The sequence below is a fragment of the Ambystoma mexicanum genome, chromosome 11 (genome assembly GCF_040938575.1).
Source record: "Ambystoma mexicanum isolate Mex_15411 chromosome 11, UKY_AmexF1_1, whole genome shotgun sequence".
NCBI classification, from domain to species: Eukaryota; Metazoa; Chordata; class Amphibia; order Caudata; family Ambystomatidae; genus Ambystoma; species Ambystoma mexicanum.
This window is the reverse complement of record NC_090934.1, coordinates 1,123,925,209-1,123,952,320: the sequence shown is the minus strand read 5'-3', so window position 1 is coordinate 1,123,952,320 and position 27,112 is coordinate 1,123,925,209. Positions and strand designations below refer to the sequence as shown.

The window sequence follows — 27,112 nt, the reverse complement described above, 5'->3', positions numbered from 1 at the left end:
CTGGAAGGACGAGCTCTCCATCCTGCTTCTGATGCAGGGGCGCGTTGGTATCCAGTTACTTCACTGGATTTTCGGATTGGTGAGAACCAAACTTGCTTGGCTTCCAGGTAAGTTTTTTGATAAGAGGTTCCCCTTGTGTCCATGCATTAATGTACTAATGCTAGTGTCTTTTTCCCCATAGGGGCCGGGGTACGGAATGCCGGGGAACAGGCACCGACCCGAGATGAGGTGAAATCCTTGTAGAAATCAGGTAAGTCTTTAATGAGAGTTTTTTGGTAATGTCTTTTCATTCGCTCATTAACGCTGATGTCTCTGTTTCCCCTTAGGGGCCGGGGTCCGGAAATGCCAGGATGCGGCGCAGACCCGAAATGAAGAGGGAATGAATCAACTGGTAAGTCTTAACATGGAGATTTAGCTTTCCTTATTCCCTTCTCTCTCTCACCTTTTGTTCTGGTCTTTTTCTCCCTAGGCGCTGGGGCGTGACTGCGAATCCGGATGATCGCTGCTGAACATGGAGGCGCCCTGTAAAGGTGAGTGGAATGCGGCGCTGCAGCGATCGACGCGATGAGCTTTTAAATTAAAGTCTTCCTTTTCAGGATTGTCGGCGAGATGTCTCCGGGATGCGGATTTAGCAGGTAAGGACTTTTCCTTCTTCTGTTCTCTTCTTCTCTTCCTTTGCAGGTGATCCAGGATGCTGGCAGGCGTGGCAGAAGTCAGGATGCAGGAGCAGACACGGTGAGCGTCCAGCTGCTAGATGCAGAACAACGCGAAGCACGTGTGGCTGTTCGGGTGGGGTTTAAATAGCCATGGAAGAAGTTCCAGGTATGTATCCTTCCTCCAATCAGGTATGTATCCGTCCCCGACCACACCCGGATGGTAAATTAGTCCCACAGGTAAAGTAGTTCCTTTCAGGCCTCAAGGAGGCCGGGATCCTGCAGCATGGTCTGCATCAGGTAAGTGCACCCAAGCATTCCCATAATGAGCCTGGCACCATAGGCGCCAGGACACTGTCCAAAGGGCCCCTATATGGGGTTGCTGGGTCCTTCCTTGGGGACTGGATGTCCGCTTTCGGGGACGCCGGGCTTGAACCGGCTCCCCGGGAGCGGGCATCATGACACCTAGTGAGTCCCCCAGCAGCTTTGCTGGATTTTTGGGGTTTATTTTTTTCTCCTGCTAAGAGTGAGACTCTTTTTTTCTCCCACTCTTAAGCATGATTTGAGGATGTCCTTTGACTGTAAATGTGTTTTATGGGCTATGGGGTCTTTTTCTCCATAGGGCTTCATGTGTTTTTGGTATGTGTTACACAGCACCCTCAGTGCAGTAACACAGGGGTGTCATAGTGACCCCCAAACATAGACTCCATACCTGGGGACTGACTACTGTCTCCCAGGGCATGTAAAGTCACCATTGGCTTTACTAGTCTCAAATTGTGAACAGAACCAGTACAAACCATCATATTGTGGAAGTACTGGTAGGGGTAATTCGATTACACCTGGGTCTGTTTTCCAAGGGGGCACTGTCCAGTCCCCCCTTGCCGAGTTTCTGGCTGGTGGCAGTGGATACCATGCAAAATATTCCACCGGAATATTTCCTATGGGATTTTCCCATTGATTTTAAACGCACCACTTTTTGGTGCAATGTTAAAGATACCGCCGGGTTATTTATTTAATATTTATTCCCTGGTTGGGTCTTTTTGCCAGGACTCTGTTTTAAAATGGCGTTTCTGTTCACCTCTGAAACTCTAACCCAAGTCGAGCCCTTTGTTCAACTTTTTGGTGGCTTCACCACAGAAGCCCTCGAAATGGTGCCACTCTGTCTGGGGTCAACATGACACGTGGGAGGGGGATTAGGCACCCTGGACTGAGTTGCCTTGGCAACTCAAGTCGCACTCTTGTGTGATTGGACCAGTGGTGAGCCGCCCGGCTCACGACTTAGCATGTTTGAGTGACAGCTAGGCTGATGAATGGGGGTTTTTCTGCATTAAAGCAGGGCTTTTGGGACTGGAACTTCAGAAGTCACCACAGGATCTAAAGAATCCAAAGAGGGGAGAAGCTGAGCCATCTACAACGACGACACCACCGGTGGAGCCCTGCTGTACGAACTCACCACTTTCCGACGACAGAGGAGATCTTCTTCCAGGAGAGTCTTCTTCCCTTTGAGCTGGTGGGACCAACCAGTTCGCCTTTTTCACCTTCCTGGACGTCTCGTGGTCGAATCGCCCGTGCCAAGCACCCCGGCGGCGGATAGCTACGCTTTACCACTACCGCGAATAAAAGGGCCGTACCTTTTAATCGGGAACTCCGCGGCTGGTTTCTTCTCTGGCAGTGCAACGACCTCCAGCCTTCTTCCTCGTCAAGATCATCTCTTCCCCTGGTTTAAGCCACGACTTGCACCCGCTGGCAGGAACAACTGCCACCGCTGCTGGAGCTTTCTCACCATTTCAGGTACTGTGTACCGCCTGGTCTCCCTTGAAACAGATTGTCCAAGGTGTCCCGTAAATCCTTGACTTTCTAACTGGGTTGACCTCAGACCTGCTAACTCTGCCTTTCTGAACTGATCCAACCTCTTTTTGACTTTTCTGCAAAGACTTTCAGTGCATTTCCACTGTGTGATCTTGGGCACATTTCGCCTTGCTCTCTCCCAAGAGTGGGCCTGGCCTATGAACACTTTGCTCTACAGTAGTAGACCCTGCCTTTCTTGACTGGCTGTGGTTACTTAAAAGTGTTGGTACTGTATTATTTCGTACTCTGCCTTTTCTCTCCCTTTTTAAACAAATTATTGGAGTGCCATCTATGGTTACGCGCTCACCTCTATTTTGCTAAATAAGTGGTGTCTTAACCTAGACTTGTCGAATAATTAACTAGGGAGGTTTATATACTTAGTGACTGTGTTTGAACTTGCTTCATATATTAGTGCCAGTGTATTTTCATAAGTGTGTTTTTAAATAAATAATTATATACTTTTATACCATAGCTCTGGTCAGTGTTTGCTTGTTCTACTGTATTTTTAGCCCTATTGTGTATACTCTATATACTGCCTAACTCTTCTTGAGAGAAGTCTGACTGCTCAGCCACAGCTACTGGGTAAATCTGGGTGGTGCAGACTGCTACCAGTTGGGTTTACTGCTTACTCCTGTAGTCTTAAACTTTTTGCAGTGGTCCCTAAGGGAACTGCACAGGTTTCTGCCTAACAGTTTGTGCTGATAGTTTGTGGGACAAGGCTGGTACATTTTGTGATCTAATCACAAAGAGCTGGGAACACAAGACAGACACGTGGAGCATCTGTGAAGTGACTCCATTCAGGACATCTCACCAAATCTTTGACTCCAACGAGGGGGTATTATCCTTATCATCTAATACTTCAAAGGAACGCTCCAATCTAGTTATTGATTAACTATAGAAAAAACCCATTTGCCTTGAAATTTAATCGAACCACGTGTTGGCTGTTTCTGCTAACTTAAATACCAGACAATAAACTGGAATACCAATCAGTTGAAGACTTTGGCACACTTTGTATCTGGATAATTATTGTGAACTTTACTGGCCAAGCGCGGAGCGCGAGTGTTTTTTTCACCTTTGCCTATATGTAATGCACAGTAATATTTGTTTTGTACAACCGGGTTTGCCCTGATCAATACAGTTTGACCAGGAGAGATCAGGAAAGTGCTAGGTGCCCCTCTTTTTCTGCATTCCTGTTGACTCCCTCCATGCTGCTTTCTAGCTCTAAACCCGAACTGTTTTGTGGACCTTCCACCCCATCCATCTTTATTCCGCCAGGAACATCCTCTTAGCTGTGGGTCACTGCTGCTCTCCAAAGGGGTGCTGAGACTTCCCCACCCCACAATTTCTGTAGCTCAGAATGTCCAAGGGTGTCTCCAGCAGTTCTACCCTTGCCGGGATAATTTGCTGCTATGCTGCATTCATCCTTTGTCCAGGGAGCCACCTGAAGCAGTTGTTACGGGTTCCTTTCATCCTCATGAAGTGCTTCTCAATGAATTGTCCACTTCTGACTTTAAGGTCGATGTTGTGAAAAGAGCCATTGTTCCTTTCCTGAGTCGCTGGGTTTGTTGCTGGCTCAGGGTGAAAGACCCTGGGAACTGACACCAACGTGGGCAATGGGTGAGCAATTATTCAACAAACTCACCCTCTGGCATCCTTCTGTGGGTGACATTGTATGGCGATGAGTTTCAACTGCATTTCCCATAGAATTCTATTGGGGGTCCTTATGCTCTGCTGCATCTTCATCTAGAACTTCTAGTTCTCTTCTTTGGGTCTCTTTGAACCTTCACTGCCCTGGGTTGTTTGCCACAGAATCCCCACCTGGGCTCATTTTAGAATTTGACCCCCAACACTAATTGCATTTTGGAAATACCAAAATGGATATGGCGCATACATAGGAAAACATTTCTAACGAACCATTAAGTTAATCAAATGAATTTCTGCAAGCTAGAGTACTAGAAGGTGCAGAAAAAGACCTCATGAGAAGGTTGGTGCCCAGAATTATGGTTCCACCTGATTGATCGACCATGAAGCGAGGCGATTCAACTTTAGCTTACTCAACCATAACACTTCTAATCAATATGTTGGCTCTAAATTACTATCTGAGAATTGGGAACTTGATAATGGATGAACAGAAAAGACTACACATTGCGGCGTGGACTCCCAAAAGGAACCACAGTTTTTTATCTTCAACTCACAGATGATCATGAATGCTTGTATTAAGAGGGCACCTTCTAAATCTGCTAAATAGAATATTAAATTGCAGGATGAAAATGGCTTTAGGTGTCTTTTGCTGCCCTTTGTACTTCTGAACAGAGGTCCACAAATGCATTACGTGAACTCTGCTGAATTGAGTAACAGCAGAGAAAAAATAAACCTTACCCTTAAGATCATATTGTTGTGAAGGGAAACCTTTACTAGCATGTGTAAATATTGCGTCCCAGAGCAAGTTGTTCAGACTTGGAAACACATCTGGTCCACTGCTAAATAAAGTACAAGTAGGGTGTCTAATTAGTTTATTTAGTAGATTTGGACAACAGAGTGCAGACTAAAGTTACTAATTTGAAGCAGGAATTTTGTGAAAGTAGGATGTCCTTTTCTTTTTTACAGCCCTTAAAAACATGTTGCATTCTTGGTTGAATGTTTTAAAACAAATCGAAGTGGTGCAAAGCTCCATAAAAGCTGAACATGCATTTTGTTGTTTTAACTAAACAGTCCAAACGTATTGTGGCTGCAAGAGTAGGTATGCATACCAGGGGGTAGGAAGTGGCCGCTTATGGAAGACATAGGAAGTTCTACCCCATAAAAACAGCCAAGCAGTTTGTTTTCTTTTTTATGGATACTGAACATTTGGATATAATCGCATACAAACGTATTCCTATTAGACATATGTCAAGATTGTTAAAGAGACACCATCTTGCCTGTAAACCTAACTTCAGAAATGGTCTGCCTATGTATTGTTTCATTATTTAATCATCTAATGTTTGAGTAGAAAATAGAGGACTCACTTTGATAGTTGTTGTAGATCTAATGCCCCATTATATGAATACAATGTTGGAAGCACATGCTTTAGTTTGGGAAGAAAAATTGAAAATTATGCTATTGCAAGAATGATGATGTATCACTGTTTTAACATGATTCTAAATTACCTTTTTTATGACAGACCTCTCTCTAGACATTCCCAGTCAGTTCCGAATAAAACGTTCCAAGAATCAAGAAAATGGACCAATGTGCACCTTGCAGGGTAAGACTCTTTTGAATGTTTGATCTAGCTGAAACCGAACACAACCTTCATTGATTAGGACGTGCACATTTGCTTTTGGCTCTGTTAGAAGAAGGGGCAGGGTTCTCTATAATTGCACTATAGGGATTCGTAAAAAAACAAGCACACCACACTGAGTCATGATGCTGGATAATCTGAAAAAAACGTCATTCCCTTTCTCAATTATCGAAAGCACTAATCACAAGTTCATTGCACGTCACTTGGTGGTGTGCCAGGATGCATATCCTTTGCAAAAATACACACACACATTTGCTTTTTTCTACTCAATAATAAACCTTACTCTTATCATATGATAGACCTACACGCATACGCCATCTCCATTCTTCTCAGAAGTCTATTCGTCTCCCAGCCTGCAGCCACTACACCTATTAACTGACTGCTTGGGATGGTGGGAGATAACATTTCGACTCTCGGCCCCATAAAGCATGCAGACCACTAGGGCCTCCGCTGGTACGCAGCAGACATGTGGAGCATTAAGTAATTCTGATTCGTGAGTTGCATCTAATCTTTTGTACCTCATTGTTCACCAGTGTGCCTCCACAAGCTAAAGGTCGTGGATTTGTTTCTTCTTTTTTTTTTTTTAATGCTTCCGAGACTTTTGAACTCTCTTGTGGTAAGGGGCACAGCTTATTGCATTGTCTTCAAGACGTACGAGTGAGTCAAAGCTCTCTTTCTTGAAGTGTTTTCATTGTACATTGTGGTAATGAATGGTAGTTCTCGCAGTACTTTATGGATTTGTACTATCTGATCTGCAGCATCTGCATACAATGGCAGTGCTTCTGCAGAATGCGTTACTCCACCTGCTACCGCAGCCTCGGACTGAGAATGTGGTTACAAATATTAAGATCGCAGTTCGAAGTTAAATTGGAACTGAAGTTGCCAGGTCAGTAACCCTCCCATGACAAAGAAACACTTTGTGATTTTGTTTGGAAAGGGTAGGGCTTTTTGGATGTTGCATGCGATATCAGTGATGGCAGTTCCTCCGGTATGCAGTTATGTTTTTGAAGATAGTTTAAAACATTTTTTTAGTACTGGTGTATTTAATGGTTCCCTTAGTTTACCCCAAAGAAATCCCATGAACAGTTAAAATGATCTTACATAATGACAGTAAAAAGGACATCTTTAAATGGTTATTGTTATTTGCATTTATATAGCACTCTATCATTGGTATGATCTGAAAGCGCTTGTGGGTTAAACGCCCTTCTGGACCTAGTCCACGTCTTTCGAGAGAGTAGAGTAACATAGGGTGCATGGGTGCACTCCGTATGTGAGCAGCTGATGCAAATGCCTGATGGTAGCTGCATGCTAACATTAGGTGCAGTGGTATTGCGAGATCAGTTGAATGTGTTCAGTCTGGTGGTTGGTCTCCGAGACTGCATTCGGCCGGCATTAGGCCTGTGTAGGACGTTTGTGTGCAGCTAGGCTGAAATTGATCAAGGGGTATAGCTGTGCTCTGTTGTGTGTACAGAGTGAGCATAGTGGTAGGAGAGGTGAGTGTCTGGAGTGGATGTTTTATTCTTACAAGCACATTCTTCCAGTATTACATTCTGGATCTGGTAGTGGTCGTCCTTGTGTTTCGCAGTAGCTGCACTCTGAGGTAGATTCACAACTAGGAGCAGAGTAAGATATGTTTGCTCGGTCGGAGGGTCATTATTCTTAGGCTCAGCACTATGCATCTCAGGGGCACGGTTTCCGGGTCAATGGTTGTGGTTTATGGAGGGTTGCAGGATAGGATTAGGCAGGATATTTGGTTATAGGGCAGGAGCTATCTTGCACAAATGTAGTCGCATCAAGCCCATTTTCCCAGTCTCTGGTTGTCGTTAATGGTGGGTTTGCTGGGTAGGTTTAGGCCGGATATTTGGTTGTAGGACAGGAGTTATTTCATACTCTTACGTCCCTTCCCCTTTCCTCCATACTGTATGGGTGTCGGGAGACGGAACCTTTTTCACCAGAAGTATCTTTTTCCCCTTTAAATTTAGAGGCGCACGGGCCGGGGAGAATTTGCTCGGCTGACTCCGCGCACTGGCGCCACTCCTCAGTCCCCTTTTCTATGTTGACTGGAATGGGGCGAATTCAGCAGCGCTCCTGGGTTTGGCTTTGGCCATGTAATACCACCCGCTCTTCCCCGGGTATTCCTTTTCTTTTCCTTTTCAATTAGGTACTTGGTCCTCCGACACCACACTCCTCCCCGGCGCATGTCGACTTCAGCGGTCTTCAGCAGGTGTCCAGCCTGCGATGGGCTCTTACCTACGTCCGACCCCTATGCCCTTTGCCTCCTCTGCCTTGGCCCTGACCATGCACTGACTCCATGTGCACTGAAGAACAGGCTAGCCGGGTGGAGGGAGCTCTTCCAGAAGTCCCCTCTGGAGGACCTAAAGGACTTTGTCAAACATTGCTCTAAGCGAAGGTAAGGCCTCTATTTACCATCGCACCCCGTAGAGGCGACTCCTTCCCAAAGAAGGGCCTGACTGGGAGGAGCCTTTTGGGTTCCAGCACCAGTACATGTACTGAGGCTAGTCTAGCTACCGGCCTCGCGGCCGAGTGGTCTCCGGATCCTTCCAGTGTCAGTGCTGAGGGACCGCAAGGTTCTTTTACCGGGGTTACTCCTGAGGGGCAACGCCCTAGTACTGGCATCATGTCCGAGGGGTTGCCTTCACACAGCACTGCCGGCAGCTCTGCTGAGGGCAACACACCTTCCAGGGCCCAGCCTGAGGTGTTGGGTAGGCCTTATGTACCAAGCATCTTGGACGGTCCTGGGTCCAGCGAGCCAGGCACCATGACTTCAGCTTGTGGCATGCAGCTCGACAAAATGCCTGCCGCACCAGACAAGGTGGCTGCTCCCGGTACCCCCTCTGACAGAGCGGGTGGAGGAACAAGTCACAAGGTGGGACTGGTGTCAACCAGGTGCGTGGCCTACAGTTTATCCATCAGCAGCGCAGGGCAGGTTTCCCCTTCCCCCCCAGGCAGAGTGCGCCCTCTGTCCCAGCAGCCATTAGCCACTCTGTCAATATCACCTGCCAACTCTTCAGCCTCCAAAGACAGGTTCTTCGAAAGGTTCCTAGCGCTGATGCGAACTACCCAGATGGGCACCATCCTCCGGGATGCTATCAGGGACATGCTCCCCCAGGTCACCCCACTGGCACCCATAGTCATTCCTCCTATGGCTCCGGTGCCACAGCCACCAGTGCAGCCTGCGCTGCCCCTGCCAGCTGCTTCGATTCCGGATCCCCTGCGTCCCAAAGTACAGGTGGTTCTGCATCTGCCACCTGCTCCTGTCTCCACATTGCAGCCCATGGCGCCCAGTACTCCTCCACCAGTTCCAGATCATCCAGGCACTCAGGTGGACACAGACGAGGAGGAGGACCCAAACACGCCGTCTTCAGCCAAGGCCTTCCACAAACGTCTTGCAGCTCTGGCAGAAAATGTGGGCCTTCTCAGCCCGAGTTCGAGCAACCCGAGGAGGGGGTCTTGGCAGAAGTCCTCACCCTAAGAACCCCTACCAAGATGGGGATCCGGATGCAGAAGGACGTTGTTGCCCTGGCCAAAAAGGGGTGGCTCAAGCAGCACTCTGGCCAACCGGTCATTCGGTGCCTCAACACCAAGTACAGGCAGATGGAGAATACATTCTTGCTTTTGCGCATTCTCAACTGCACTCTTCAGTGATCGTTCTGCTCTAAGCCTCAGTCGGTCTCGGCTACATCGTCCTCGACGCTGCGAGGCAAGAAGATCTTGGAGGCGTATGGGAAAAAGCTGTACTCCAACGCCTCCTTGCACCTGCTCAAGCCAACGCTGATTCCATGCTGGTAGCCATTAAGGAAAGGCTCTGGCGGGAGAAGGCGTACTTCCTCCCAGAACTTCCGGCACAGAGCCAGGCTCACTTCAAGGCAGGACTAGGAGAAGCCAAGCTGGTAGCGCAGGACATCATGGAGTCCAGTGGCCCACATCGATACCTCTGGCCGGGGCCATCTGCTTTGCCATGGACATGAGAAGGGCGGCCTGGCTCCGGGCTACTGATTTTAACCCTGACGTCCAGGAACGCATATTGGGCCTTCCATTTGAGGGTAGTGACCTCTTCCACGCCACCACAGATGAAGAATTAGATAAAAAAGAACAGCTCGCAATCCGCAAAGTCTTTATTCTTATGAAGGCCACGCCCAATGCGTACACCCAGTCACATCAATGATCCGACAAAGGGAGGGTGTCTGGCGAGTTCCGGGTCTTCCAAGTTCCAAGACCGGACTAGACAACCTGACAGTTTTCAGAGTCCGCACCGGAGGAAACCACAAAAGGGGAAGGGGGCAACAGCCTCAGAGGGAAAGAAGGCATGACACGCCCCTTCGGGGACCACGTGTCTCCGGTGGGGGGCAGGCTTACCTTCCACGTGCAATTTTGGTGCCAGAACTTTTTGGACCCCTGGATCCTCTCCATAGTGTCCACGGGGTACCGCCTAACAGTCTCTTCCTCTCCTCCCTCCTCTCCCATAGGTTGGAATAGCAACTCTTTTGGCAGAGATCTGGTCGCTCGTCGAGAGCCAGGCAGTAGAGGTTCCAGCCTCCCAGCGAGGTTTGGGCTTCTATTCCAGGATTTTTGCCATACAGAAGAACCACCAGGCTGGCCTGAGAGTTGTATTGGACCTTTCCACCCTCAACCTCTCCCTCCCTCTGCAAAAATTCAAGATACTTGCGCCAGCAATCATTGCGGAGACACTGGACAGGGGAGAGACTGGATGTGCTCTCTGGATCTGAAGGACGCGTATCTACACGTCCCAATTTGGCAGCCACATTGTTCCTGACTCCGGTTCAGGATCATGGGCTGTCATTTCCAATACAAGGTTCTACTCCTCTGCCTCAACTCAGCCCCCAGGGTATTTACCAGGTTATTGAACGCAGTGGCAGCCATCCTCAGAGCCCAGGGCCACCACGTCTACCAATAAATGGACTGGCTCGTCTGGGCTTCATCTCCGGAGGCGGTCCACCTCACCTCCTCCGCGCTTATGAACACTCTCCATGACCTCGGGTTTACTATCAATCTGAAGTCTCGGCTGCAACCACGCAGAGCCATAACTTTCTGGGCCTCATATGGGACACCGGCTCCGAGAGTCTTTCCCTCGGAGGACAAGATCACGGCCATCAAGCGAGCCACTGCGCACTTCCTCTCAAAGACTGTGACCTCAGCCTGGTGGTATCAACACCTGCTGGGTATTATGGCGGCGGTCCTGTTGGCAGTACCCCACACAAGACTCAAGATGAGGAGATTGCAGCTGCTCTTTGCAACCTCATGGAATCAGGAGAAGGACTCTCCACCTGTGCCTCAAGTGGTGGTCTGCGGATTGCAACCTGTGGCAGGGTAAGCCCTTCCGGCAGCTGATCCCTCAGGTCACCGCTACCACAGACTCCTCCCTAGAGGGCTGGGGAGCCACACTGGACAGCCACAGCATCCATGAAGTCTGGACTCGTTAAGAGCATGAGTCCCACATCAACTGGCTGGAATTGAAGGCCATATGGCTGGCCCTAAGGGCCTGCCTCCCTCTTATAGAGGGCAAGACCGTTGTTATCCAGACGGACAACTCCACCAGCATGTACTATGTCAACAAGCAGGTGGGTAACAGATCCCCTCCACTGTGCAACCTAACAGTCCGCATGTGGGAATAGGCACTGGAGAACATCTACCTCACGGCTGTCCATCTCCCAGGAGAATCCAACATGGAGGCAGACAGGCTCAGCAGGCTAGGGGCGGACAATTACGAGTGGCAATTGAATGGCCTGGTACTGAAGGAGATCTTCCTCGGGTGGGCATTCGCAAGTGGACCTGTTTGCCTCCCGGGACAACAGGAAATGCCAGCAGTACGCCTCCTGGCAGGGGAGGGCCCTGGCTCCCTGGGTCACTCATTCCAGATACAGTGGAACGGCATGACGGCATACGCCTTCCCGCCCACACCCCTGGTCCACTGGGTGATCTGCAGGATAAAGGAATCTTGCCACCTCAGTATCATTCTGATAGCTCCCTGGTGGCCGGCAAGACAGTGGTTCTCCGATCTGCTCAGCCTATCCGACATGCTTCCCATTCACCTACCGCTCGGCCCAGCTCCCGTCCTGACCTAGCAGGGGTGCAGGGTACTCCACGCCGATCTGCACAAACTAGCCCTCGCAGCGTGGCTCCTGAAGAGGCCACGCTGAAGCACTTGAGCCTATCCCAGGCTAACCTGGAGATCATCCAGGGCGCCAAATGTAAGGCTACTAGGAGCCAATATAAGAGCAAAAGGTCTACATTCTGTTATTGGGCCGACTCTAGGGAGATTGACCCCCATTAAATGCACCATGCTCTCCTTCTAGGCACACCTCAACCACTCTGGCAAACAGGTGGACACATTCCGCACCTATATAGCAGCCATAGGAGCCTACAGGAATTCGGATGAGGATCTCTTCTCCTCCAACCCGGTGGTCAAGCGACCTCTAGCGGGCCTCTGCAGGCTCTACCCGCCTATAAAGAAACCACACCCAGTGTGGGACCTCAATGTACTGTTGGGCGCCTTGGCGCACAAGCCATTCGAGCCAATGGCGTCCTCTGAAATCAGGCTGGTCACCCTAAAGACAGCTCTGTTTGTGGGCCTCACCTCAGCATGCAGAGACAGCGAGATCCAGGCTCTGGTGGCATCAGAGCCCTACACTCCTTTCGCAAGGACAAGGTGGTTCTGCAAATGCACCCTGCGTTCCTACCAAAGGTGACCTCCTTCCATCTCAGCGAGGAGATATTCTTGCCCACTTTCTTCGCTGACCCCAAGGATGAGCCTCAGAGGGTTTTGCACTGTCTGGATGTCAGCTGCGCTCTGAAATACTACCTGGACAGGACCAAGGACTTTCGCAAGTTGGATGCCATTTTTGTCACTTTCGGTGGGTCTAGGCCCGGTTATCAGGCTTCCAAGGCCTCCATAACAAGGTGGATGGTTGGCGGCCATCAAGGAGGCCTATGAGGGGCAGCACAGGCCAGTGCAAGCTATCTTGCAGGCCCATGCGGTCAGAGCCAAAGCGGCAGCCATTGTGTTCCAACGGCATGTGCCGTGGCAGGTCATCAGCAGGGCGGCTACCTGGGCCACCCCTTCGGCTTTCTGTAAGCACTACTGTTTGGACTCCGCCTCTAGGTCAGATGTGGCTTTCGGGCAGGCGGTTCTAAGAAACCTCCTATGGAGGAAAGGGAAAGGGACTTGAGAGTAATTAAGTTACTCAGCGTAATGACTAACCTACTCTTAGTCCATAGTCCCCTTTCCTCCATACGTCCCACCATCCTCCCCCCTAATAATACAGGTCTCATAAGGCAATGTTGAATATTGCCGACGCTTCATTGGGGACTGAGGAGTGGCACCAGTCGGCGAAGTCAGGCGAGCGCATGCTACCAGGGCCGCGCCCCCGCGCACGCCTCTACATTTAAAGGGGAAGAAGATTTTTCTGGTGCAAAAGGTTCCATCTCCCGTCCCTCACGAACTCCGCCCATACAGTATGGAGTAAAGGGGACAATGGACTAAGAGTACGGCAGTCACTATGGTGAGTAACTATTGATTTTCACACCAGCGCAGTAAGATCGAGGCAGTGACGCTAAAGGATAGGCTGGATGGAGGAAGTGTAGAGTCTGGGTGTTCTAGCGCCTAGGAGGGATTGTAGCTTGTGTATGTAGTTGGGACAAGGTAAGGAGCGAAAGGGTATTATCGGCTTGATCGTGTGAGAGGCTGCTAGGCCTGTGTAGTAGAGTCAGCAATTACATATCTTATTGCCTGCAGGACGCTAAGGTTGCCATCTGTGGTATCCATTTCCTAATTCTGTCTTGGTGACTTAATGGTTGCCTTATGTGGTCTCTTTGCTCGGTATCTCCTCTAACATTTGTCAGTAGTCTGTGTAATTGCTTTCCAATGTAATGTCATAGAAGTCGCAGTCCATGATGTTGCTGGGTTTCAGCGGCCCTAGATGGACCTAATAGGGTTTATGGAAAGGGCGAGGTTTTTAGAGCTTTGCGGAAGGCCATGTAGTCTTAGTTGTGTCGAATGTGTGGAGGGAGTGAGTTCCTCTGTAGGTGTTGCAGATGTTTGCGATGTGTGCATATTTTGTACTGGCTGTGTAGACAATGGTGTGAAATTTAAGATTTTTGGAGTTGCGTTGTCAAATCTTTAGTAGTGATGCAGATTTTCAAATAGTTTTGTGTTTTGTAGCTGAACTGCAGATGTGAGGGATTCTTAAGAATTTTAGGCAAAGCTACAGATCTTGCTATGGTACACCATGTTTTATAAAGTAACTATGAATTTTTGGGGGCAGGGAAGTGGAAGATGTTAGGTGCTGTACATTTTGGACATGCTCTGCATACATTTCATTCCGGTGCTGCAGATTTCGGGATTTCGGGTTGGTTTGATTTAGGAGAGGTGGTTGCGTATTGTGGGTAGTACCTTCTAAAGCAGACAGCTGCTTCTCATATCCATGTTGCTGGTTCACAAACCCAGACTGAGAAGCATGGATCACTTCTCCAATGCAACCAATCAGCCCATCTGCAGAAATCCTGGCTAGGATCTTCATATCAAAAAGAAATCAGTCGATAATTTTCATACCTAGAGTGATCCTTACCGCTTTTCGGAAGCAAAGTAATGACGGCTTCCTTCATCGTCGAACACAACTCGCCCCTCATTGGCATTGATTATAGGCTCAGAGAAAGGAGATGTGAGAAGGACCGTGAAATTCCAAAGGTAGACAATCTAGACCTGGAGATTTATCCACCTGCAAAGGATTAATAGCTGAGACACTATCTGTTTCAGTGATCCTTTCCTCAAGCCCCAAACAACTAACCTCAGACAATTTGGGCTGATCACACTACCAGCTGCACCTCCTCAGAGGTATTCTTCCTTTCCTCTCCTTCCCCCAGAAGCTCACTGCCTCCAGAGCTCTGGTTCTCTCTAGGCTGGACTATTGCAACAGCCTCTTTCTAAATCTGCCTGCTCTACTCTCTGCAGCTCATCCAGAACCAGACTGCAAAACTTGTCCTTGGCCTCAAGCCCAGGGATCGTATCTCTCCAGGACTGAAATCTCTGCACTGGCTCCCAGTGGCTGTGAGGATTAAGTTCAAAACCCTCTGCATCGTCCACAAGGCCTTCTGGGGCCAGAGGCCTCTCCACTCTCTTCCTAAATATCTTGCTTCTCGAGCTCTTTGCTCATCCACCTCCAACTCCCTCAGGGTCAGTCGCTTCTCCAAGCAACAAGTTGGTGGTGATCATTTTCTTCGGCCGGTGCCTCCCTCTGGAACAGCCTCTCTGCCCCCCTGAAACTTGAGGAAAACCATCTCCGGTTCCGGAAGCACCTCAAAACCTTTTAGTTTTGCTTCTGCTTTTTCTCCTCCTCTGCCCTGCTAATTTCCTGGTTTATACTGAAACTGCACTGGTTTACCTGGCCACCCTCTGATCTCGGGCCCAGGTCTCCACCCCCCGCCCCCCCTGCCAGTCGCACACCTGCACTGCCGGAAACCCCCGCACTTGGGGACTGTTCTCTGTATCCCTACAGTCCTACTACGAGCACTTGACACCTGATGCCTGCACTTACCCTTTTCCCTTGCACTTGCCACCTGCTGGCCATACTTTATTTTTGTTATTTATTCTATTATCACATGTATTGCACTGTCCCCTTCCCCCCTGCACTTTCCCCTCCCCCCTTCCCATGCACTTGCGCGATCTGAATGACACCTGGCCTAGTAGGATCGTTGTCTGTCTTCCCTCTGTTCCCCCTCCCTTGCCTCGTCGCGCCTTGAAACACTTGTGTATAGGCGCGTTATAAATGCCATATCATATCAATCCTCACACAATGGAGCTAAACTGTTGAAAAAATGGTGGGGGCATGCTTGGGGCGAACTGGTGGTGTGGCCGCAGCCACCAGATTTCAGCCCACAAACGTTGGCGTTGCACCAATCTGGGGCCATTGACCACATTTCCCAGGAGGCTCTGGGCCACGCGAGGGCATGCGCATGCAGTCTTGCTTGTGCACATCTAAGCTGCTGCCTGCCCATGCCAGGTGCAGATTATTTTTTGATCTTGGCACGGGCGGCGGTCGCAGCTACCACGAGTAGGAGGAATCACTGTTGCAGTGACTGAGGGGCATGGAGAGCAGTAGCAGACGTGGGCCATGCAGCGGGGATTGCCTGTGAGGTGGGCTGTTCAAGACGGCATGCAGTTCATCCGTTTGCCTCACGGGGCGCCTGGACCATTGATAAGTACCACAAATCCTGCATGACTGTTTAATGATCACTGAAAAAGCGCATGTGTGACCACTTACACAACGCACATGTGTAGGGTGTTTCGCCTTACCTCGATGGGACAAAGCTGTCTGGGGTGACGGGAATGTATAAAGCAATACAGACATTCGGAAGAATGGATAGTGGGGGACACTCAGTGTGACAGTTCATTCATACGTTCGTTTTGTGTTCCATTTCATGCTTTGCCACCAGGCCATGAGTACTGTAAATTCAGGTGGAGAAACCACTGATGTCTGTTGTTTCAGTCAATTGTCATAATCTTAACATGACTTCATGTCCCTTGGGAGCCACTACTTGTTGCTTGTGGAATGAAGGGCAAAGTTAATGTTTAGCATGCAAGGGAATGCTACTAGGCTCTAGAACTGTATGTGATGCATATTTATGGTCCATGTTACATGTTCATGAGGTTGGGGGTGTATAGGGGTCAATCAGGTAGTTCTGAATAGTAGTAGGTCAGTTTACTGGCACATATGTGGCAAGGTATTAAAGTGTCTTTCCCTATACTCCCCCCTCCCCTTGCAATCTTGCTACCCTAACCATCTTTCCTCGTTTCCCTACGCCCCCCCCCCTTTTCCTATCCAAAATCTCTCCCTAATCCCTCCCGCTCATTGGCTGCCACATGGTTACCTGTACTTCTAACATCCAGGAACCCGTGCCAACCACAGTGGGCGGGTCGAATGAAATTGGTTTCTGTAGTTCGGTAGAGGGTGTTGCTACCCTTCCCTTTTCTGGTTGCGACACAATAATCTGCCCCCATACGTGTTATCTTTCACCACCTGAGCCAAATGGACACTACAACTCCCCCTTTAGCCGAGGTACTGAAGGCCTTGCAGGAGACTACAGGCTTGAAGGCTCAGGTGGATGGTATAGTGGCACAAGGAACACCCTTAGAGTCAGCAAGTTCAGCTTCATCATTAGGGAGCAGTTGGGCAACCTCCCCCGGTAATTGTGCAGCAACCAAGTAACATGCTCTTAGCCTCTCCAGAGAGATGTGCTGGCGATCTCCGGAAATATTTAATATTTCTGACAGTGTCAGCTGCTTTTTTTGTGTAAACCTTTAGCTTTCGAAAGTACACAGGCTTGGACATCTTGTGTTATTTCCTATTTAACGGGGGACGTAGCAGCTTGGGCTACGCCGTTAGTACAAAAGGATGATCCCATGTTGTACGATTGGGACGCTTTTTTGGCAAAATTTGGGAGTTTGTTTTATAGGCGAAAAAGTATCGTTGGCTCACGACAAGGAACTGTTGGCTTTGCGCAGGGAGCATGCAATTTGGTTTCTTGTGTAACTCAGTTTAACCGACTGGTAATTGACTCATTGGCCTGAAGCTAAGCAGACGGTTCTATTCTTCAGAACCGAGCAGCACGTATCTGTACTGACACCCCTTACGGCTCACACATATTGCTGGTCCTCCGTTTTCTCCCAGGCTACCAGTTAAACAACGGTTGCAGTTTAAATCACTCTCCATTGTTAAATAGGTCTTTTATGGCCTGGGGGTAGTGTACTTGCTGGAAACATGTCACCCCTACCAGCTGCCCTGGCGTCATTGCTCCCAGGACGCATGCCTCCTCTCTATGCCCCGCTGCCGATTGGAGCGTCTGGGTGGTGGCTCCTTTTCTGTGGCAGATGCTAGATTACGGAACACTATTCCTCTTGCCCTCCGGACCACGCAAGATCATCTTGCCTGTCAATGTGCCTTAAAAACCGATCTGTTCTAAACTGGCACTCTATCCTGTTGTATTCTGCAGTGCCAAGATGCCTCTGGCGGTCGGGCACTTTATAAAATTGATAACAGTATATTCTACCAGGGCGTACAAGAAGAATTAAAAGATGCAATAGCGCAGATAGAAACTCAACCTACTGCATGCACTGTTATGATTGATCTGGCCTTCTTCCTGGATCATCATATTAATGAAAGCATGGGGGAGAAGAAGAGGCCTGGAGTACAACCCTTTGTACGCCTTGACAAGGGCAGAGGGCCATGACCATCAGAGGTGGAATTCGCACAGTTAAACCTTAAATAATATTAACGATTTTAGAATAGATTGCCTACAACACCAGGCCCTTCACAAAAACTGACTCCTCGCATATTTAACTACTTCATCAGAACCCTGCAAACCTGATTATTTTGCATTAAACAAAATAACAAGAAAGCATAGAGGGGAATTCTCACCACACTCTTGAGTGCCAGAACCCATCTGTGAATAATATAATTGGACAAACTATAAACTGGATCTGCCAGTCAAAATCACTAGGAGAGAAAAGGGGAAAACATTTAAAAACTCAATTTTAAAAAGATTTTTTTATTGTGTATTTGGTTTACAATTTAAACCTTAACACATAACAGTATACATTCTATACACACAATACATAATCACAAATTATATATGCAATCATTTTATCATACCATAGCCTAAAAAAGTACTTAACACCAAAACTACAATAAAACATACCAGAATCCTAAAAGAAAATACTTCAATCCAATCATTCATTACTAATTTCGCAAATTCTTTCCAAATATGTCGTGCAGCCGCAGCAACAGCCAGAGGATGTCTAGCCATTGCGATTTCACCATAACATAGTCAACATGTTAAGTTATATGGGATGTTATACCACGCTCCAAAATGATCTCTGGGGTCTGGGGTGCAGTAGATAAAACCAGAGTTGCATGATAAACATTCTAAGCTTCTAAGATGACTACAATTCGTTTAAAAAAAAAATATTGATTTTTATCATTACTTTTTCCAAAACCGACAGTCACAGAACTGTAACAATTCCCCACCCGCCCATGCCCCCCATCCTTCTCAGGGCTACCCTTCCGCCAGTCTCTTCACTTTATCCCCAGAATCCGTAGTTTGTGGGGGCAATATGGTTCTTTAAAGTCGCTATGCAGGTATTCCATAACAGTCACCCATTCCATAGAGATCTTGGCTTGGTTCCCCTATTGGGAGTATGTGATCCACTCCAGGGACACAGTTCCAAACCTTGGCTAGCCAGTCTTTCTGTTGGTTTGGCGGGACCTTGGTTTTCCATTTCTGTGCTATCACCAGCAGGGCTGCCATTGACAGTGTTACAAATACATTTCGTTTATGCTTCGCCCAGGACTTGTCGATATGTCGCCTATGCAAAGTAAACTTTCTTTTGGGCCTCTGTGCCCCTGTTCCCCGAATAGCACATTCATGTTGTGATTAACTGTTTTCCAGTATTCCCCCAATTGAAAGCATCCCCACCTTATATGGAGCCAGTCCCCCACTGCGCCGCAGTCCCACCAGCATTTCTGGGTATTTGAAGGGTAAATTAAATGACTGTGTGTGTCTCCTTCCCAAAGGGGATCCCCTGTATCGATTGGTTAGTCCGTATGGTTCCAAATGGATGGCGTATAGGAGCGGGGAGAGCCTTCTTTAGGCCCTCTTTCGAGGGGATTGGGTCCTCCGACGTATTCCATATCTATGACAGGTAATGTCCACAGCTGTGCTGCTTTGGAAAATCTTTGACGTCTGCGTCCTGCGTCGATGACGTTGATGCGCCGTCCTCGAGGACCTCCTCCGACGGCCGACGTCACCCGATGTGATAAGTAGGACGCACGACGCCCATAGCCTCAGTTCCGTTTTTTCCGCGAACGTGTTCGCTTCGTGAATCTCGGTACGCCTCGACTCGTTGGAGTTTGCTGTTTTCTATTCTCGGTTCGTTGAACCTGTTCGGTTTGTTGTGAAGACCTGTTCGTGGCGATGTCTTTCTCATCTTCGACCCCGCGTCCGGGCTTCAAGAACTGCGGGGACTGTGGGTCCAAGATGTCGGTCACGGATTCGCACAACGCCTGCCTCGGGGAGGCCCACGATACGGACGACTGTGTCGACTGCCAGTCGCTCACTGCAAAGGCCTTGCTGGAATGCAAGAAGAAGCTGTCGGTAGGCAGGGTGTCTAAGCCCTGGAAGTCGAGGTCTGTGGGGCTTTCGACCGATGACTCGAGGGGTGACTCTCCGCGTCATCGTCGGAAGTCTGGCGGGTCTCCTTCCAGGAGTCGGCCTCGCCACTCCTCCGCCTCTTCTAGGCATTCAAGGAAGCGCCGCATAGGTCGCCTTCCCCGTCCTCTTCCGAGGACTCAGCCCGTCGGCGGGTCGCTTATCCCTCCATGCAAGCGACACCGGAGGAATGGGCTTCCTTCGGGAAGCAGATGCTAGCGATTCTGGAATCGCATGGCACCGGTCCGTCCGCGCCTCAGAGTGGTGTCGGTCGGTACCGGTCGAGAGACACCGCCCGTACGCCTTCGGGCTCGGGTGGTCGGCACAGCTCGTGGGAGAGGTCCCGCTCGGACAAGGGTAGCCGTTCTCGCCATGCCTGTTCCAGGTCCCGGTCCTCGACGCGCTCGAGACCGCGTGACCCTGCGCCGTCTTCAAAGAAGACGTCGACGCCTGTGGCGCCGAGGTCGTCGACAATTTCTCTCGAGGCTCCGCCTCCGAGGGGGCCGTCGTCGGCGACCAGGTTGTCGAGAGACACGCTCGGAGCTCCGGCTTCGAGGACTGTGTCGACGCCGCAGATGCTGGAGGCGTTGCGGCTGACGTCGACGCCGATTCGCTCGACGTCGGCGCCGATTCGCTCGACGTCGGCGCCTTTTCTGCCGGCGCCGACTCGTTTGGCGCCCTCTACGCCTTTTCTGACGACGCCGGCGCTGACTCGTTCGACGCCTTTCAAGGCGGTGGTGTCGGAGGGGCCCCGTGGCACGGGGTTTGCCCCTAGAAAGGCTATGGCTAAGGTCCGGCACTGCTTTGGTCCGCAGAGGTCTTCCTCTCCCCGCCTGGAGTACATTTCAGAGGGTGATGAAGGCTCTGATGGCGGCCTGGTTCCGGTTCTGGTTCCAGATGACCTTATCTCGGGCCATAGCCAGTTTGATGACCTGAGGCAGTCGCTGCATGATGCCAGTGGTCTGGACACCTCTCCGGAGGTGGAGTTTTGTCAGCCGGAGCCTGGCACTCATGCCGATTCGTCATATCGGCGCCTTATGTCTCGGGTTACCGAGTACTTGGGTTGGTCAGCTCCCCCGGGGGAGTTCGTTCAGGATGATCTCACGGACATCCTTGATCTCGGTCCACCCACTGACCAGGTCTAGCCTTTTCATATGGCTCTGCAGAGAAGGGTGGCAGCTCCGGAGAGTCTTCCGGCAGTGGGCAAGTCTTTGTCGCGAAAATACCGTCCAGCCAGTAGCGACCCCTGCTACTTGTCTAGGCACCCCACCCCGGAGAGTTTGGTGGTGCAGGCGGCTACGGCAAAGCAGGCGTTGTATCCTACCATCCCTCCGGATAGGGACGACAAACGTTTTGACGGCTGGGCGAAGAAATTGTTTTCTTCGGGGGGTATGGCGCTTCAGGCGGCCAACTCCATATGTGCCTTGTCTCGTTTCACACACACTCTGTGGAACTGTGTTGCATTAGCGGCTGATCATGTTCCCGAAGGGGACGAACCGGATGGTTTCCTTGCTATGGTTCAGGATGGCAAGGATGCTATGTGTGAGGCCGTTCAGTCGGGTTTGGACGAGCACCGTAATGTGCAGGTTTGCGTGGTTGCGGAAGTCTGGGTTCGCTCCTGATGTGCAGTCCCGGCTCCTCAACATGCCTTTTGACAGTGAACACCTTTTTGGCAGCAAGGCTGACGAGAGCCTTGAGAGGTTGCAGACCTCCAAAGCTGCAGCGAAATCGTTGGGCACTGCAGTTCGCCAACCTCCGCCTTTTCGTCCTAGGGGACAGCAATGGAGGGGAGGTTCCTTTCGCTATTACTAGTCCTTCAGTAAAGCGATAGGAGCTAGCAGTCAAAGAGGCCATCGTAAGAGTGCCAGAGGTGGAAACAAAGGTACTCGAGGTGCCAAGGCCGCTCGGGCAGTTGCCTCTTTGCCTTCAGGCAATGCCGCAGCCGCTACCACTCAGTCATGAGGCCAGGTCCCATGGTTCGCCGGTTGGGGGAAGGCTGGCGCAGCATCTTGTAGAGTGGCAAGCCAATTCTTAGGATGTGTGGGTTCTGGAGATCATAACCCACGGCTACTGTCTTCCTTTTCGGCAGAGGCCTCACAACAATCCACCAGGGAACCTCTTTTTGAAGAGTCCGGATCTGCTCCTTGCGCAGGAAATTCAAGCCCTGCTGGAGAAAGGCGCCATAGAACTGGTGCCTGTAGCGGAAAGGAAGAAGGGATGGTATTGCCCTTATTTTTTGATTTCAAAGAAAGACGGGAGATTGAGACCCATCATGGACTTGCGCGGTTTGAACAAACTCCTCAGGAAGGACAAGTTCAAGATGGTGACTCTTTCTCAAGTCCTCCAGGCCATTCAATTTCAGGACTGGTTGGTGTCTCTCGACCTCAAGGATGCTTACTTCCATGTGCCGATCCATCCCAAGCACAAGAAGTACCTGAGGTTCGCGGTTGGCGACTCGCACTGTCAGTTTCGGGTCCTGCTGTTCGGATTGACCTCCGCCCCGAGGGTTTTCACCAAGCTCATGGTGGTGGTGGCAGCGCATCTCAGGAAAGGGGGGATTCACGTCTACCCCTACCTGGACGATTGGTTGATCAGGGGGAGCTCTCCCGAGCAAGTCCTGGATCATCTGTCTGTCACCTGCCACTCCCTTCACAGGCTGGGCTTCTCCCTCAATTTAAAGAAGTCCCATTTGACACCAATGCAGTGGCTCCAGTACATCGGAGCAGTGCTCGACACGTCCCTGGGGCAGTGTTTTCCTCCTCAGGTGAGGGCTCTTCACATTCAGCAGATGGTGCACAAGTTTCAGTTTGCCCAGAATCTCCCAGCGTCCGAGTTCTTGAGACTGCTCGGCCTCATGGCATCCTGCATTCTTCTGGTGCCAGAGGCTCGTCTGCGGATGAGATCTTTGCAGTGGGCACTCAAGCTCAAGTGGTCTCAGTCCTCCGGCAGGCTGTCGGACCCTGTTCAGGTGCCGCCCTCGGTAGCCCGGGACCTTCTGTGGTGGGCCGTCGAGGGCAATCTGATGAAGGGGGCCCCATTTTGGCTGGATGACGATCGTGACGGACGCATCCCTCACGGGATGGGGAGCTCATGCCAACGAGTTGACAGTCAGCGGTCGTTGGTCTCCGTCGGAGTCCAGACTCCATATCAATCTGTTGGAGCTGAGGGCCGTCAGGCTAGCCCTGAAGGCTTTTCTGCCGACTGTGCGTGGAAAGAGTGTCCTGATTCTGACGGACAACACGGTGGCCATGCACTACCTCAACAAAAAGGGGGGGGGGGCAGGGTCACTTCCGCTGTGCAGGGAGGCGATGCAGCTCGAGTTCTGGGCCATCCAGCAGGAGGTTTCGATCTCGGCGGTTCATCTGGCTGGAGACGACAACGAGACGGCAGACGCTCTGAGCAGGCAGAGCACAATCTCTCACGAGTGGGAGCTGGCTCAGGAGATTCTCCTGGAGATCTTCGCTCTTTGGGGGACCCCTAAAGTGGATCTCTTCGCCTCCAGTGTCAACCGGAAGTGCAAAAGGTTTTGCTCGCGGGAATTTCCTCCAAAAGGAGCCTTAGGAGATGCGTTTGTGGTGGAGTGTTCGTTCCCACTGCTGTACGCGTTTCCTCCAGTCCCCGTCATCCTGCAAGTGCTGCAGAGGTTACGGAGGTGCGGTTCCTGGATGATCCTCATTGCTCCGGCGTGGGCCTGGAGGACGTGGTACCCGGACCTTCTAGACTTGTCCATCTGCCCTCCACGTCGTCTTCCCTACCGAGACGATCTGCTCTCACGGGAGGGGGGGGTTAGGTTCTCCATCCAGAGGTCAGATCCCTCAATCTTCACACTTGGTTTCTGAAAGGTTGAGGTATAAGGATTGGGACCTCCCTGAAGACGTGATGGAGGTGTTGCTCTCGGCCAGGCGGCCGGCAACTAAGTCTCTGTACCGTTGCCATTGGAGAAAGTTCTGCGACTGGTACAGAGTTCAGAATGTGGATCCTTTTGAATGTGACATTCCCATGGTTCTGTCTTTTTTCCTTTCTTTGGCCCACAGGGGCTTGCAAGTGGGGACCATTAACGGTTACCTGGCGTTGCTGTCCATATTTTAGCGCTCGTCTGAAGAGTGTTCCTATTTTAAAATTCCTTTAATTTCGCAATTTTTGAAAGGGCTCACTAATGTGTTCCCTCCGTCACCTTTTCTGGTGCCAGGTTGGGATTTGAACCAAGTTCTTAAGTTTCTTATGGGTGCTCCGTTTGAGCCTTTACATTCTTGCCCTTTAAGGCTGTTAACTCTGAAAACTGTGTTTTTAGTTGCGGTTACTTCCGCTCGCAGAGTGAGTGAGTTACAGGCACTTTCAGTTAAGCCACCCTTCACTGTGTTTCACAAGGACAGGGTTGTCCTTAGAGTTCGTCCTTCTTTTCTTCTGAAGGTGGTTTCGGAATTTCATTTGAGCCAGAAGGTTGTTCTTACGGCGTTCTCTCCTCCTCCACATCCTGGTAAGGAAGAGGAGAGGCTCCATAGGCTTGATCCTAGGAAAGCGTTGAGCTTTTATATCTCGCGCTTGTCCCGGGTCAGAGTGGACGATCAACTTTTCATTGGTTAAGCTGGAAAGTGTTTGGGACAAGCTGTGACGAAACAGACTGTCTCGTTGGATTATTTTAGCTATCTCTGAGTGTTACCGCTTGGCGGGTAAGGACCCTCCGGCTGGCTTGCGTGCCCATTGTCCAGAGGAGTGGCTGCGTCTACTGCCCTGCAGAGGGGAGTTCCTATTCGTCACATCTGTGATGCAGCCACCTGGGCTTCAGTACATACTTTTGTACGTCACTATTCCCTCGATTCCATCAGAGGGCAAGATTTGGCCTGTGGCAAGGCAGTTCTCTATTCCGCAATTTGATTGGGCATGCTAAATTTGTATTCTAAATTCTTTCCCACCTCCTTGCTTGGTACTGCTTTGGGAGTCTGTCATAGATATGGAATACGTCGGAGGACCCAATCTCCTCGAAGAACAAGTTACTTTCTTACCAGGTAACGTTCTTTCGATGGGATGGTCCGACGACGTATTACATATCGCTCCCTCCCTGCCTTCCCCGCTGCAGAATTTCTTTTGCGATTGCAGCTTGCGTTGCGCAAGGCCTTGTGTGTCTGACTGGCAGAAAACTGGTGGCAGATGTTCTGAGAAAAAACTATAACTGAGGCTATGGGCGTCGTGCGTCCTACTTATCACATCGGGTGACGTTGGCCGTCGGAGGAGGTCCTCGAGGACGGCGCATCAACGTCATCGACGCAGGACACAGACGCCAAAGATTTTCCGAAGCAGCACAGCTGTGGACATTACCTGTCATAGACATGGAATACGTCGTCGGACCATCCCATCGAAATAACGTTACCAGGTAAGAAAGTAACTTGTTCTTCCAACTTAATCAGTTGGGAGAGGTTCCAGTCGATTAGGAGCTGGGCTGTTGGGTCCCGGGAATTAGCACAGATTTTGTTGATAAAGCCTACTCTGAAACCCATCCTCTCCATGGTGCTGAATAGAAATGACCATTCGACCCTGTCCAACGCCTTCTCAGCATCCAGCAAGAGGAGGATGGCGGGGATCTCCCTTCTGCTGGATCTTCTCAATAATGTGACAGGTCATGGGTCTGTCTGTGTTGAATAAGCTGTGGGAAAATGGTTTCCAGTCTATTGGCTAGGATCTTGTACAATTCTGCCTCTACATTTAAACAGGGCGATGGGCCAGTATGACCTGCATTGTGCTAGGTCTTTAGCTGGTTTGGGGAACAATATCATTTTAGCTAATTCCATTGTGTGAGTAATGCGACCAGATTCGCCAAAGGAGTTAGAGTGAGGTAAACCTGGGTGCCAGTGTCTGCTGGTACGCTCTGTAAAATGCTGCTGGGTACCCGTCTGGCCCCGGGACTTTGCGGGGTAGGCTCCTGATTGCTTGTCCCACTTCCTCTTTCGTAATTTGTGCCTCTAATGCTGCTTGGTCCTCTCTGGTAATTTCTGGTAGTGTGCGTGACCCCAGGTACGCTTTTTGCTGTGCATCTCCTGGATGGTCTGACCTATAAAGTGCGGAGTAGAAATTGACATTGTTCTGTGATTTCGTGAGTGGTGTTCACTTTAGTACTCTGGGTTGAATCCCCTGGATTATTTGGGAGGCGGTGTTCTGCTTCAGCTGTCTGGCAAGCAGCCTCTCTGCCTTTTTGGCTTGCACATAGTATCTCTGTTCAACGCTAGGAGATTCCTCTCCACCTTCCTCGTCTGTAGGAGGTGTAGCTTTCCCTTTGCATTCTGATATGTTCTCCATAACTTTCTACGTGTCTTGGACCATTTTACCCATGATGTCCCGAAGGTCATCTTCCAACTCTGTTTCCAGAGCTTGCAGCTGCTTGAGCCACCGCACACGAACAATTCCCCCCCTAAGCATGGCCTTGAAATCGTCCCACACTACCGCCTTGGAGACCCCCGCGTATGCGTTGTTCAAAATATTCCTTGATTTATTTCCCCTCTACTTCCCCTTTCCAGATGTAGTCGGAGTACCTCCTTGGGGAAAGCCCAGCTCCAGAGTCCACGCTTATGCTGTTGGAGATTGAATCTCCCTGCATCGTAGACACCTGGGGAAGAATCATAATGAAAACTACAATTGTGGTTTCTCACGGGATAAACACTTAAAAATATTTCTTTTGCTAGAGTGGCTTAGACAGAGGTTAAGTCAGAAAGTTCTGCGAAAATAACATATTTTATTGTTATATAAACACCATAATTTAACAATGCCTATATAGTAAAATACAAATAAAAAATTACTAATAATTGGAAAAGCTTTTATTCACACTTATTCTGCATTTAGAGCAAGTAATGGTACAAGGGAATGTATAGAGACTACACTGAATGTATAAAGTGTAATTCAATGTTCAGTTTATATCTATTATAATGCACACATCCCCATCTACAAAGCTCACAACTTAAAGTGCTGGAAAATGTTTAAGAATTCATACAATGTTTTTCTAAAAGAAATGCATAAAAAATCATCATTTTGTCTACAATCACTTGTCACAAAGTTCATACAAAACAATATTTTGTCGATTTAAAGGTTGTTCAGTGGTACATTT

The 27,112-nt window shown here is 49.7% G+C and overlaps 1 protein-coding gene across 6 annotated transcripts in view; it reads left to right on the top strand.

Annotated features, from left to right (window-relative positions):
• USP3 (ubiquitin specific peptidase 3) overlaps window positions 1-27,112 on the top strand; it is a 1,719,287-nt gene that overhangs the window by 1,210,606 nt on the left and 481,569 nt on the right. For all 6 annotated transcript variants that reach the window (XM_069624462.1, XM_069624461.1, XM_069624459.1 and 3 more), the window contains one exon: window positions 5,662-5,742. In XM_069624462.1, the coding sequence (XP_069480563.1) occupies window positions 5,662-5,742 (81 nt within the window). The remainder of the gene's footprint in view (window positions 1-5,661; window positions 5,743-27,112) is intronic.